This window comes from Mastigoproctus giganteus, chromosome 11 (genome assembly GCF_048544385.1).
Source record: "Mastigoproctus giganteus isolate SK-2022 chromosome 11, ASM4854438v1, whole genome shotgun sequence".
Taxonomy (NCBI): Eukaryota; Metazoa; Arthropoda; class Arachnida; order Uropygi; family Thelyphonidae; genus Mastigoproctus; species Mastigoproctus giganteus.
In genome coordinates this window covers 170,650,543-170,665,052 of record NC_143585.1, presented here as the reverse complement: position 1 = coordinate 170,665,052, position 14,510 = coordinate 170,650,543, and the positions used below count along the sequence as shown (strand labels likewise).

At 37.0% G+C, this 14,510-nt stretch overlaps 1 protein-coding gene across 1 annotated transcript in view; it reads right to left on the bottom strand.

The window, feature by feature from the left end:
• LOC150078572 (protein tyrosine phosphatase domain-containing protein 1-like) overlaps nt 1-14,510 on the bottom strand; it is a 274,976-nt gene that overhangs the window by 60,515 nt on the left and 199,951 nt on the right. Inside the window, exon 14 of the mRNA XM_090384615.1 lies at nt 3,159-3,914. Within this exon, the coding sequence (XP_090240741.1) occupies nt 3,159-3,914 (756 nt within the window). The remainder of the gene's footprint in view (nt 1-3,158; nt 3,915-14,510) is intronic.

The window sequence follows — 14,510 nt, the reverse complement described above, 5'->3', positions numbered from 1 at the left end:
TAGGAAATTTTGGAATTGGTGAAAAAAATGAAACACGTGAAAGACTTCTGGAATTTTCAGAACCTTGAGGAATGTCAATAATGAACACTTTTTTCAAGAAAAGGGTGAACAGAAAGTGGACATGGAAGAGCCCAAATGATTTAACAGCTAATGAAATCAACATCATCCTCACTAACAGAAGATATATCGTGAATGATGTTTTTTTTTTTTTTTTTTTTTTTTTTAGGAGCATTAGCAACTAAGGCCATATTGCTCCGTTGCGGTGGTCATTCCCTGACCTTTCCGCATCCTCCGTATTTGGTGGTGACGGGCTCGAACCCCGGTCTAATCAAGATGAATGATGTTACCAACCTGAACAAGGTAATGTTGGAAGTGATCACAGAATGGTAAGATGCACACTTGATATACATGTAAGAAAAGAAAAGAAAGGAAAAAACTAACTCAAGTAAATAATAGGAAGGTCTCTGAGATAACAGAAGAGGAGAAAAAGCAGTATTTACTGGAACTTAAGAACAAGTTTGAATTTCTGCAGACTTCAGGACCAAGATATCAACGAGAAATACTACAACTTTCTGAAAGTGATAAAGCCCAAGAAACCTATAGGTAAAAAGAAATGCAAAGAAGAAAAAATTAGTCAAGAAACACTTGCCATGATGAAATGAAGATGACAAATGAAGAGCAAGATAAACACTGACAAGGATAAAATTGAGTATACTGAGTTATGCAAAGCCATTAGAAACAGACTAAGAGAGGACATCAGAAGATTTAATACAGGAAACGTAGAACAAGCATTAAGGGAAAACAAAGGACTTAAATCAGCAGTCATGAGCAGTAATACAGAAAGACAGATGATACTGAAACTGAAGAATAGCAATGGCGTATTTATAAATAGCAGAGAAGGCATAATTCAAATAGCAGAAAACTACTATAAAGAATTATATAAGAAGCGAGGAAATGATGCAAGCAGTGGGGAAGATAGATAACAAATTAGACACATACGACATACCCAATATCCTTCCTGATGAAGCATTGAAGAAAATCAAGAATGAGAAAGCCCCAGGTGAAGATGAAGTTACTGTTGAGTTGTTAAAATTGGGAGGAAGAGACAACATAGAAACTGCCAAGACTCTTCACAAAATACATTAGGAAAGGCATGATGCTTAAGGAGTGAAATAATGTAATCATAGTTTTGCTGTATAAGAAAGGAGATAAATCAGAAATTGGAAATTATAAACCAATTAGCTTGTTATCCCATATCTGGCACACCCAGGGTTCTAAACTGGATATCATCATTCTTCTCTTTCTTGTGATTCCCTTCTCTCTCTCTCAGGGTAATTCAGAATTTTTTTTTTTTTTTGCCTGGTGCAGCATAAGCCTCAGGTTTCCTTGCACCGTATGGCTAATAATAGTAATAATCTACAAGTTGTTCACAAGGGTCATTACTAACAGATTAGAAAGAATACTTGATGAGAATCAACCAAAAGAGCAAGCCGGCTTTAAACAGGTTCTCAACTATGGATCACCTTCATGTAATATTGCAGCCAATGACGAAAGCAAATGAATATAAAACACTATTACACCTGTCATTTGTGGATTATGAAAAGGCATTTGACTTCACATAGCGTAAGGCAATGTTTCGGGCACTGGAAAGACAAGGCATAGACACCCCATACATTATGATTTTGAAGAAAATATATGAGAACGCTACCTCCTTTATTAGACTAGACAAAGAGAGTAACAAATTTAAAACTGAGAAAGGAGTTTGACAAGGAGACACAATATCTCCGAAGCTGTTTACTGCTGCCCTTGAAGAAGCTATCAATAGACTGGACTGGTCACAGAAAGGAGTCACTGTGAATGGAGAGTACCTAAACCATTTATGATTTGCAGATGACATTGTGGTCATAAGCCATGATTCCAAAGAATTAGAAGAAAATCTTAATCAGTTATGCAGAGTTAGTAAGGATTTCAGACTAAAGATGAATATGGCAAAAACAAAAGTAATGATGAAAAGTATGCCAAAGAAAGGGATATAATTATACTCAGTCACATACTGAGGAGCAATATATCCATATTTGGACTCTTTCAAGAAGAACAATGTCTTTCTTTAGGTGTGGTCTCCATACTTGAATACAGTATTCCAAGTGTGGTCTAACAATAGCTTTATATAATGGGATTATGATGTCTTTATTTCTACTAGCAATTGTTCGATAAATCATCTATAGAACACCATGGGCCCTCCTTGCAACCAGTCTACAATGTTCGGAGAACTTCATATCTGACCTTATCACAATACCCAATTTGTATGAAACATAAAATAATGAACCAATGTATAATCCCTACCACGATTTATTCAAGTGAAACTTGGGCACTCACCAAAAGAATGGAAGAGAAGCTGAAAACTACACAGCGAAGAATGGAACGAATTATATTAGGAATCAGACCATTAGATAAAAAGAGAAACACGTGGATTAGGCAGCAAACACAAATAAAGAACATTCTTATCAAAACTAAAGAATTGAAATGTTCTTGGGCAGAATGCACAGCTCGAAGACACGATGACAGATGGACTAAGAAAATACCAGAATGTTACCTAAGAGGAGCTAAAAGAAAACCTGGAAGACAACAATATGTTTATGCAATGGATGGCCATTGCACAAAACAAAATAAACTGGAAGTTGCTGGATAGGCCAGTCCACCCAGTCCAGAAATGGCTGATGATGATATCTTCACTCACTCAGACCCCAAATTTTGGCAAGTCCCTAATTTTGAAAATTAGTCCATGATTAATAAATCTTTATACCAGTTTTCATTCTTCATAATCCTTTTTAACTTTGTAACTAGCCAATTTAAAATTATTTTTTTTGTAGTTTTAAAGTGCAGAATGTGTTAACCTATACTTCAAGATAGTTTAATTTCAGTAAATTTTTCATTCTTTTCTTAACCTTGTTACCTTGAAAATAGAGCTCAAGGAGCTCTAAAATTTTGACTATTACATTTGGATTAATTAATTTCAAGAACCTTGGTGAACCTGTAAATTTTATTAAAGTAATTAGTTAAGCATAATTTATGTGAGTTTATGTGTTCTCCACATTAAGAATTCCTTTATAATTACTCTGCATATATGTTTATTAATCATATAAAAGAATTACTCTTACCTGGTACTGCTTTAAAAGTGACTGATATTCATTTCGCTTTAATGTATGGTTAGCAAAAAGGGCATGGGCTATATGACTTGCAGTTATACCATCTCTTAGTATACTTTCATCACATTCAGAACTTGTGCCAGGAATCGGACTTTGTTCCATTTGGAGTGCTAATTCTTGGTAGCATGTATTGCCAACTAAATAGTCCCGTGATGAACTTGCCATTAGTACTGAGTCTATACTGTTATCACTAGCTTCGAAGTCCTCATCATTATATTCATCAATATATTCATCCTCAATACATCTATCCTCACCAATTCCCCTTTCAGCTGTTAAACTACCTGAACTTCGTCCATCCAAAGCATGATAGTGAACATGACTGGAATTTGATGAGTGTGGATGGTAATGGTGGTGAAGATCTGGTGTATATGGGGAATCTGACATACTATGATCTACACGAGATTCACATGTACCTAAGTAATATGCAGCTCCTCTACTAGGTGGGCCTGGTATAGGCGGTAGTGGTGATTCATAGTCTCGACTGGTGTTCAAAGATGTTGTACCTCTTTCTGATGCAGGACTTTCAGCATCAAACTGCACAGTAATACTTGAGGTTGGTCGCCACTGGCTTTCTTGCCCATAAGTAGCAGAGAGAAAGTAGTTACAAAAACTGTTAGTATTTTTTAAATCATATGTAACAGGCATTCCTGGAGAAGTTGACATACCATTGGCAAGTTGTAGAAGGCGCTCACAAATAACATAAATGATCTGAAAGAAAATTCCGAAGTTTAATTTCTCAAAGAATTACTCAGACATCTACAGCATGAGATATTTCTAAACTCAACAAACCCTTAAAAATGCTGTATCTTCAGCTACACTTGTAGAAATAACATAACTATTTGAGATAAAACCTGTTGTATAAGAACAAATGCATTATAAAAGATGCTGGAAGTGTCTGCAATTGTGTGCTAGGGTAGATTAGCACACAATGGTTGAATTTAATGGTGCATGTTTTTTGCAATGTGGCAAAGCATGTCCTGGATAATGTCAGAAATTAACTCAAAGATGGTGTCATAAATTTCTTTGATTGAATGTGAATTAGTCACAAATGCATACGCTGGTGACTGACCTTTGGCAACCAGCATATCTTAAGAGGTCATGCAATTTCTGGACACAGATTTCACTGTCTGTAGTGCCGCCACAGATTTTGTGTGTGTGTGTGTGTGTGTGTGTGTGTGTGTGTGTGTGTGTGTGTGTGTGTGTGTGTGTGTGTGTGTGTGTGCGCAGTTGTGTTGCCTCATTAAAAACACCCATTTTCAGCATTCTACTTCATCTAGTTGGTCTATGAAACTTACACATTTTAAGATATCATTGGGGGGGGTTGACTGTGTCTGTAAATAAAGTATGACCAATGATCCAGCAGCCCTAAGAGACTCTGACCACAGTTCACCAGACCTTAGTCCCCCTGATATACACTATATTGCCAAAAGTAATGAGCAACCTACATGTTTCAAAGAATTACACACTACTGTACTGTGTCCTCATCAGTAGACTCGAAATCACCTTTTACTCCTCTCAGTACAATGCACAATTCTGGCCAGCTACTGATTGCTGGTGTTCCAGTTCATCTCAAAGGTTAATTGTTAGTATATTTTCTCTTTTAACTTTGATCTTAACCTGAAAATAATGAGATTAAGATCAAAGCTCCAAGCAGACCAACAAACTTTTGCACTCCCATGTTCAAATCAAATCACTAAAGCTGAGCAGTATGACATAGTGCACTGTCATGCTGAAACAGAAAAGGGCCTTCCTTTTACTGTTACCATGGTGTAGGAAGAGCAGGATAGTCTAGAATATTAAAATATCAGAGTATTCATTGTTTCAGGAAAACCTATGAGTGTGTCATCCCAATTTCACAGTTGGGATGACATACTCTGATAATTAACATTCTCCAAGCATCCACAAGATCCAAAACACATTAATCAGATCATAAAACCATCAGATGTTTTGTTAGGAAAGGCTGAGATTTCTCTGCACTGGCCAAAAAAAAAAAAAAATTTTTAAATTAATTAATCACCTATTTGACTCCATCCTTCTACATGGGTATCTATCTATCCAGCTGAGCTTTGAATTGTCCTAAATGGTCAGCTTCAACAACCCATGCAGGCAACTTATTGCAATAAACAACTCACTGGATAAAATAAAACTTCCTGGATTCCAGTCTAAACTTCTCCCACTGTAATTTGATGTATGGATCCTAGTTCTGGAATCATTTATAACAGTGAAGATTACACCCTCATTCATTTTACTTTCATTTCTCAGAGCCTCATATATCTCGATCTAATCTCCTCTAAAGGATCTATTTTCCAAACTCTGCAGCACTGGTTTCAAAGTCTTTCCTCATATTACAATGGAATGCATACCAGGAAGTTGGTACTGCATGTTGCCTGCTCTGATATTCACCTTGTGTGCTGCAACTCTTCCATAAAATGCAATGCCACCCAGATACCTACATCTTTTTACTAATATAGTTTCTCTGGTCTCCATGAATTCTTGGTTCACAATATCAATGAGGATTTGTAGAATTTACATATCACTTTGCTGAACAGCCTCTGTCTCTTTTCATCAATTTCACTGGTCAACCTGAAATTTCTTGAGCGTGTTGAGCACAGAACAGCAGGTGCTTCCAGCATCTTTATAATACGTTGTGACTTTATACAACAGGTCTCCATCAACCAAATTATTTGTTGTTCCAACAACTTTAACTGGAGATATATACAACCGTATATGGGTTTGGTAACTTTAAAAACATCTTGTATAAAAAAACATGGTACAATTTGTGATCTTTAAAGTTGGATATTTTAAACATGGTTGCATTTCAGTATTATTAATATTTCTATTTCAGTATTATTAATATTTCTAACAAAGAATTATTGAAAGAAGAAATGTGCCACTATGATTAAACACTTTCCTGTTAGAGAACTGTTTATAGAAAAGATGTTTGGCATAAAAGTTAAATAAATAAAAAAATAAAAGTTAAAATTAAGCCAAAGGTGGAAAAATTCCGTGAAATCGCAAATGCATATGTGATGACATATATACATTTGTGATTTGCGAGTGGGGTGATCAGTATCTTGCTAAAGGCACTGGTAATCAAAAAATATGATGTGACTCAGGGTGGATACAATGGACAAATTTTTTTTTTTTACTTTTTATTGGCATTTTAGAGTGATAATATATAAAAACAGTAAAAATGCCTTAAAATATACACAGTATATTTTTAGGCATTTGTGAGAATAGCAACAAGATTGGGCAATTGTTTTGAATATGAATATTTAGGTGCTGCTACGTGAATCCCAAATTTCGCAGATAGGATGAGACACTCATAATTGACACATTCAAGAAGTCATCTGATTTGTTCAGCATAAATCGTTTATGATACCTAATATTTTATTGTTTGAGTTAATATTTTTTTCTAGAGCACTATACAAATTAGGACAATAAAAGGTGGTTCAAAATGAGGTGTAACCCTAATGTATTATGATTAATGTGAGCAAAATGATGTAAGGAAGTTTATACAGGAACAGCCAAAAAAAAAGTAAAAATAATTGTAAACTTCAAATCATCCACTATAAATTAAAATTAAATCTATAAAAATAAAAAAAAATAAGAAATGAAAAGTTGGACTTAAAAAAGATTTGGATCTCAACCTCTGATATATTGCAATTGTGACCTCGACATGAAAAAGGCTGAGGACTTTCCCTAATGCTATTAATAATATGGTAAGTACTCCTGAGTCCAATAGCCATTCAAGCAAAAGCAAGAAGTATTTATGAAGATATTAAGGACAAGTATGACAAACCCCAAGCCAAGTTCGTGGAAAGCAATGGGTGGTGTAATATGTTCAAACATTGCGCTGGTTTCCAAAACATTAAAGGTGAAGTCGCCAGTACCGATTCTGCAGCTGTGGAGAAATTTTGTGATATGTTGGTAAAAAACCCCCTTCTAAATCTCCACAGCCCTCAACTTCCACAGCAGCATGTTTATCAGCTGGAGAGTTAATTCTGGCAACGATGCTCGAAAGGTAAAACTGGCTGACGTGCCTATTTCCTCTCTCTTTTTGTAATTTTATAATTTTGAAATTTTGAACACTTTTGTGATTATTCCTGCACATGAGATAAAAAAATCGAATAAATAATTCTATTTATATGTTTGTTGAATATCTCTTTTTTGATTCAATCAAATTCAGTGCACATAGTTGTGAGTGCTGCATAAGCATTTAGGGAAATTCCAAGTTAATTAAAATTCAACTTATGTAGAGTTCCGCGGAATGCAACCTTTACGTAAGTCAGGGAGTGGATGTATAGTTATAGAGTTAGCATTAGTAGTGGCATAAGATCCAAGAAAGCAAGCTTATGCAGCATCAGCCAATAAAAAAAAAAAAAAAACCTCCCACTTCACCCCTCCATTCATTCCAAATGACTGTCCAGCTCAGCCTTAAATTTATTTGGGCTATCAACTTCAACAAAAAAAGATGGACGTCTGTTCCACCAATCAACCACCCGCTGGCTAAAGGGAAACTTCTGCACATCTATTTTACAACTGTCTTTCTTCAATTTGAATCTATGCCCCCTCAGGTTCTTAATCTGAGCAAGAGAAAGAATCCTATCAGAATTCAGCTTGCTGAAACCATTCAAGGCCTTATACACATCCTTTCTCAAATAAGGCCTCCAGACCTGTACACAGTACTCTAGGTGTGGCCTGACCATTGCCTTGTACAATGGGATAATCACCTCCCTTTCCCTGCTAGCAAAATTCCTATATATCATTGACAAGACTCCATGACCTGCCGTGGCAGCCCGTCTGCACTGTCAGCAAACTATATATTTGACTGCACAATTACCCCAGGTCTTTTTCACTTTCCACTTCCATGAGTGTGTTGATCCACACAGTTGATATGTTTCTCTTGAGTTATTGCTACCCATATGCAGTATTTGCATTTATCAATGTTAAATTTCAGTTGCCACTTCTCAGCCCATTTTATTTCCCAACTTATCTAGATCCAGTTGGAGTAGCATACTGCCTTTGCTGTCATTAACAACCCTGCCAACCTTTGTATCATCTGCAAACTTGAACATTAATCCTGATATACCTTCATCAATATCATTGATAAACACAAAAAACAACAATGGGCCCAGCACTGAACACTGGGGAACTCCACTAATAACATTTGTCCATGAAGAGCAGTGTCCATTGATTACCACTCTCTGTTGTCTCCCACTCAACCATCCCTTTATCCATTGTAGCAAATTACCCTTAATGCCATACCTCTCCAATTTGTACAGCAGTCTTCCATGTGCAACAGTATCGAAAGCTTTCCTGAAATCCAAGTATATGATATCAAAATTATTTTTGACATTCAGTTCCTTTGTGACCGCATCATAGTATCCAATCAGATTGGTCTGAAAAGACCCCCCTTTAACAAACCCATGCTGTATCTTAACTATTACTGCAGTCTTGTCTAGATTAACCTGCAATGCTTTTTTTAACCAGTTACTCCATTATTTTTCCCAGAACAAAACTTAAACTAACAGATCTATAGTTAATTGTGTCACATTTTGATCCCCCTTTGTGAATTGGTGATACATTTGCACACCTCCAGTCCATGGGAACTACCTCATGGACTGGAGGAGTGCAAGGAAGTCCAAGGAAGCTCTCATAATTATGGCTAAGTGTTTGCTTACTTCATCTGCTGCCTCTAATATAACTGGATAGATCCCGTCCACCCCAGGTGCCTTCCTTATATTTAACTTCAACAATTACTCCTCCACTTTGCTCTCACTTATTACAAAATCACTTAGCTCCCTGTTAGAGTTGATAAACTTCTGGCATTCCCCCCATTGAATAACTCCTGTGTGAATGTAGATACAAAATCCTCATTCAGTTTATCACCCACCTGAGTGATCATCAATAGTCAACTCACCTATGTTAAGTGGTCCAATCTGATTCATTCCTTTTATTCTAGAGTGAGCATTAGCATTAGTAGAGGCATGTGATGCAAGAAAGCAAGCTTATGTAGCATCAGCCAAAAAAAACCAAAAAAAAAACCCTTCCACTTCACCCCTCCGTTCATTCGAAATACCTGTCCAGCAGAGCCTTAAATTTATTTAGGCTATCAACTTCCACAACAAGGGATGGAAGTCTGTTCCACCAACCAACTACCCACTGGCTAAAGGCAAATTTCCGCACATCTATCCTACATCTGTCTTTCCTCAATTTGAATTTATGCCCTCTCAGGTAATTATTCTGAGCAAGAGGCAGAATCCCATCAGCATTGAGCATGCTCAAACCATTCATACACCTCTATCAGATCACCTCGCCGGTGCCTAGTTTCCAGACACTGTAATTTGCACAACTTAAGCCTTTCTTCGTAAGAGCAACCCTTTGTTCCATTCACTAACCTTGTTGCCCTTCTCTGTACTCGTTCCAGCAGCTCTACATCCTTCTTAAAATGAGGCCTCCAGACCTGTATACAGTACTCAAGGTGTGGCCTGACCATTGCCTTATACAAGGGAATAATCACCTCCTTATCCCTGCTAGAAAAATTCCTGTATATCATTGATAAGACACCATGAGCTACTCTTGCAGCCTGTCTGTACTGCTCAGAGAACTTCATATCTGCCTGAACAACAACCCCAGGTCCTTTTCATTCTCTACAACTGTCAGTGTAGTACCACAGAGTTGATATGTTGCTCTGGGGTTGCTGTTTCCCATGTGTAGTAATTTACATTTGTCAATGTTAAACTTCATTTGCCACCTCTCAGCCCATCGGCTCAACCTTTCCAGATCCTCTTGCAGCAGCATAGCATCAGTAGCATCCTTAACAACCCTGCCAACCTTTGAATCGTCTGCAAACTTGGACATTAAGCTTGATATATACCATCATCAATATTACTTATAAATACAGAAAACAACAATGGACCTAACACTGAACCCTGAAAGAGTCCACTAATAACATTAGTCCACGATGAGCAGTGTCCATTAATTACCACTCTCTGTCTTCTGCCACTCAACCATCCCTTTATCCATAGCAACACTTTGTCACCAATGCCACACTGCTCCAATTTGTGTGGCAGTCTTCCATGTGCAACAGTATTAAAAGCCTTTCTAAGATCCAAATATATAATATTAAAATTATTCCCTGCATCCAATTCTTTTATGACTACATCATAGTATCCAATCAAATTGTTCAGGCAAGACCTTCTCTTAACAAAACCATGCTGTGTCTGAGCTATAACTGAATTCTTGTCAAGGTGATCCTGCAGTGCTTCTTTAACTAGTGCTTCCGTTAATTTTCCTAGAACAGAAGTAAAACTCACAGGTCTATAATTACTTTTGTCAGCCTTTGATCCTCCTTTGTGAATTGGGCTGACATTTGCACATCTCCAGTCTGTGGGTACCTCCCCTGAGTCCAAGGAAGCTCTCATAATTATGGCTAAGGATTTGCTTACTTCCTTTGCTGCCTCCTTTAATATAACTGGATAGATCCCATCCACCCCAGGTGCCTTTCTTGTATTTATCTTCAACAATTTCTCCTCCACTTTACTCTCAATTATTACAAGATCATCTAGCTCCCTGCCAGTGTTTACTTCATCTATGGCATCCCCCCTTCCTGAATAACTCCTCATGTGTGAATGTAGATGGAAAATATTGATTTAGTTTGTTAGCTACCTGAGCAGGATCATCAACAGTTGAACCATCGATATCAAGTGGACCAATCTGATTCATCCCCTTCCTTCTAGAGTTTACATAAGTAAAGAACTCCTTGCTGTTTTTCTTTGCATTCCTTGCCAAAGATTTCGCGTAATCTGCCTTCGCCTGCCTAACCTCCTTTTTAACTTGGTTACAGATCAACCTATATCTATCATAGGCTTCTGTGTCACATGTTAATTTATATGTATCCCATGCAATTTTCTTCTATGCCATATGTCTCATTAGTTCATCTGACATCCAATTAGGCCTGAACCTAGAACAATATTTCTTAGTCGGTATGTAAAGCCTAGTAGCTTCCAATATAACTTCTTTGAATACTCCCCATTTTGAGTTTGCTGTTGGTAACATCATCAGTTTGTCCCACTGTATAGAATTTAAATGCTGTCTCAGACCATCGTAGTCACCTCTATGAAAGCAAAAACCCTTCCCTTTACCCCTGATGGCAGTTACCTCTTTGAGTAAATCCCACTTCAATACACTGTGATCACTGCCACCTAGTGGTTCCTTTATCTGAAGATTCTTAATGCAGAAGAATCACTGCTGATAATCAGATCAAGAGTATTACTCCCTCTAGTTGCCTCCCGAACATGCTGATGTAGAAAACAATCATCCAAGAAATCCAGAAAAGCCTTGCTAGTGTGTGAGTGACCAACCCACAAATTCCAGTCAATATCTGGGAAATGAAAATTCCCCATTATAAGACTCTGATTTACTACCCACTCTATTTCCCTGTACAGTTTCTTATTATACTCATCAGAGTGATTAGGTCTATAGCACACTCCTACTCTCAATTTTGATCTCCCAATGCTTATGTCACACCAAACTGACTCGACACTGCACTGTCCAGCGATGTTGACTGGCTTGACCTTGGATTTTATGTGTTCCTTAACTAATAGCATAACCCCTCCTCCCTTCCTATCCTGTCTATCCTTTCTGTAGACGTTGTACTCTCCAAATTCCAGTTCTGCAATACTTATATCTGTGTGACACCACATCTCTGATATCCCAACAATATCCGCCATTGATGCTTTGAGCAATACCTCAAATTCATTAAATTTATTTACCAAACTCCTAGCATTAGTGTACACGCAAGTATACATGCACCTATTCTTTTTCTTAGCTACCCTAACACAACCCATGTGTTTACTTGTACCCCAATGACTCCCAGCAGTCTCTGAAATATCTTGCATCTTATTTTCCAGGCTGCTGCTCATTCCAATAGAAGCAGTGCAAGAATCACTTTCACCTCTGCCAGTGGCTACTGTTAATCTATTAGTCCTTGTATCCTCCGAATCTAGCAGTTTTCCGACCCACCTAACATTGCCTCGATAGCATCAGCAAACATTCTTGCACCCTTTCTATTTAAGTGTATCTCATCCCTGTAGAAGCAGTCTCTCCTGTTAACTAGCACAGACCAGGCTGAAAAAAATTCTACCCCTTTAGCCTTGCACAACCTTTTCAGGGCCGAATTGAACGAAAGGGCTCTCATCATATTCTCCCTCCTATCGTGTCTGGGCAGAATTGCAGACACTTTCAAATTCAACCCTAATTCACAGGTTTTTTACATAAGTAAAGAACTTTTTGCTGTTTTTCTTTGCATCCTTTGCCAAAGATTTCTTGTAATTTGCCTTGGCCCTCCTAACCTCCTTTGTGACTTGATTACAGAGAAGCTTATATCTGCCACAGGCTTCTATGTCACATGATAATTTATATGTATCCCATACATTTTTCTTCTCTGCCACAAACCTCATTAATTCATCTTACATCTAATTAGGCCTGGACCTTGAACAGTATTTCTTAGTTGGAATGAAAAGTCTAGTAGCCTCCAAGATTAAGTAATTCCCATATCAGTAAATGGTGATCACTGACACCCAGTGGTTACTATATGTGTAAATTCTTAATAATGAATAATCACTGCTGATAATCAGATCAAGAGTACATACTTTGGTTGCCTCTCAAACATGTTGCTGTAAAAAACAGTCATCCAATAAATTCACAAAGTCTTGCTAGTGTGAGAGTGACTAACTCACAAGTTTTAGTCATATTTGGAAAGTTAAAATCCCCCATTATCAGACATTCTGATTTAATGGCCCACTCTATTTCTCTGCACAATTGCTCATTATATTCATCAGATTCATTAGGCCTTATAGGCCTAATGAATATGATAAGTTTAATGAACACATCCACTATCATTTTTCCTTTTCCAGTGCTTATGTCAAACCAAACAAACTCAACATTGCATTTTCCACCAACATCAATTGGATGCACTTCCTTAGATTTTATGTGTTTCTTAACTAACAGCATAACCCCCCCCCCCTCCCTTCCTGTCCTGTCTATCCTTTCGCACTCCCCAAATTCCAATTCTGCACTGCTTATATATGTGTGAAACCATGTCTCTGATATCCCAACAATATCTGCCTTTGATGTCTTGATTAGCACTTCAAGCTCATCAAATTTATTAACTATATTCCTAGAATTGGTGTACATACAAGTATACGTGCACCTGTTTCTACTCTTAGTTACCCTAACACAGCCCATGTATTTATTTGTTCCACTATGACTCCTGGAAATATCCATTGCCTTGCTTTCCATGCTGCTGCTCATTCCAATAGAAACAGTACAAAAATCACTTTTTCCTCTGCCTGTGGCCAATGTTAACCTTGTAGTCTGTGTATCCCCCCAAGCTAGCAGTTTTTCACCCCACCTAACAATGCCTTGATAGCATCAGCAAATAGTTATATATATATATATACACACACACACATGTATACATTACTATATAGTTATGTATAATTACATAGCTCTGCTCAAGTTGTTGACAAAATGAATAGGTATTCTGAATCTACATTCAGAATGAGGAACTTTTTTAGGGATGGAGATGCTAAAAGTTTATAAAATGCTAACGGGGAACTAAATGATTTTGTGATAATCTTAGAGGAAAATGGAAGAGAAACTATTGAAGCTAACCATAAATAAAGCACATGGAGCAGATGGGATCTATCCAATTAAATTAATGGAGGCAGCAAAGGAGATAAGTATTCTTTTAGTGGCATGGTGTGAGGGTATATCAAGAAATGGAAATTGGTGAAATAATGAGCATATCAACCTGCACTGAGTATAACCTGCCTTTAATTTCCTAAAGAATTACAGATTATTCTCAGCCATTTCATGGTACTTCCTTTACCACTTCTTCAGTGACTCTAAAGACAACAAAACTGGTAAATTATATAGTGACTTCATTTACACATTTGATTACACATTTCTAACTTAGCAATATTTGGTCTTTAGAAATTATATGTGTAATATTACCTGATGTTTGCTAATAGCTATCAGATGACTAATTCAGAATCTATTATGCACATAATTACTAAATGGATCCTGAAAGTTAATCAAATTAATAACTCTTTGTAAATTAAAATATGCAAACTATTTTGCAATTAAATCACTATGGGGAATAGGCAAGCTAAGGCAGAAATGTTTGGATAATAATGGAAAGAAAAGTAGCAAGAATTCTTTGCTTATGTTAAAATTAGAAAGAACACTAGATATGAATGACATAATTACTGATCTTATCAAATCGCTCAGAAACGA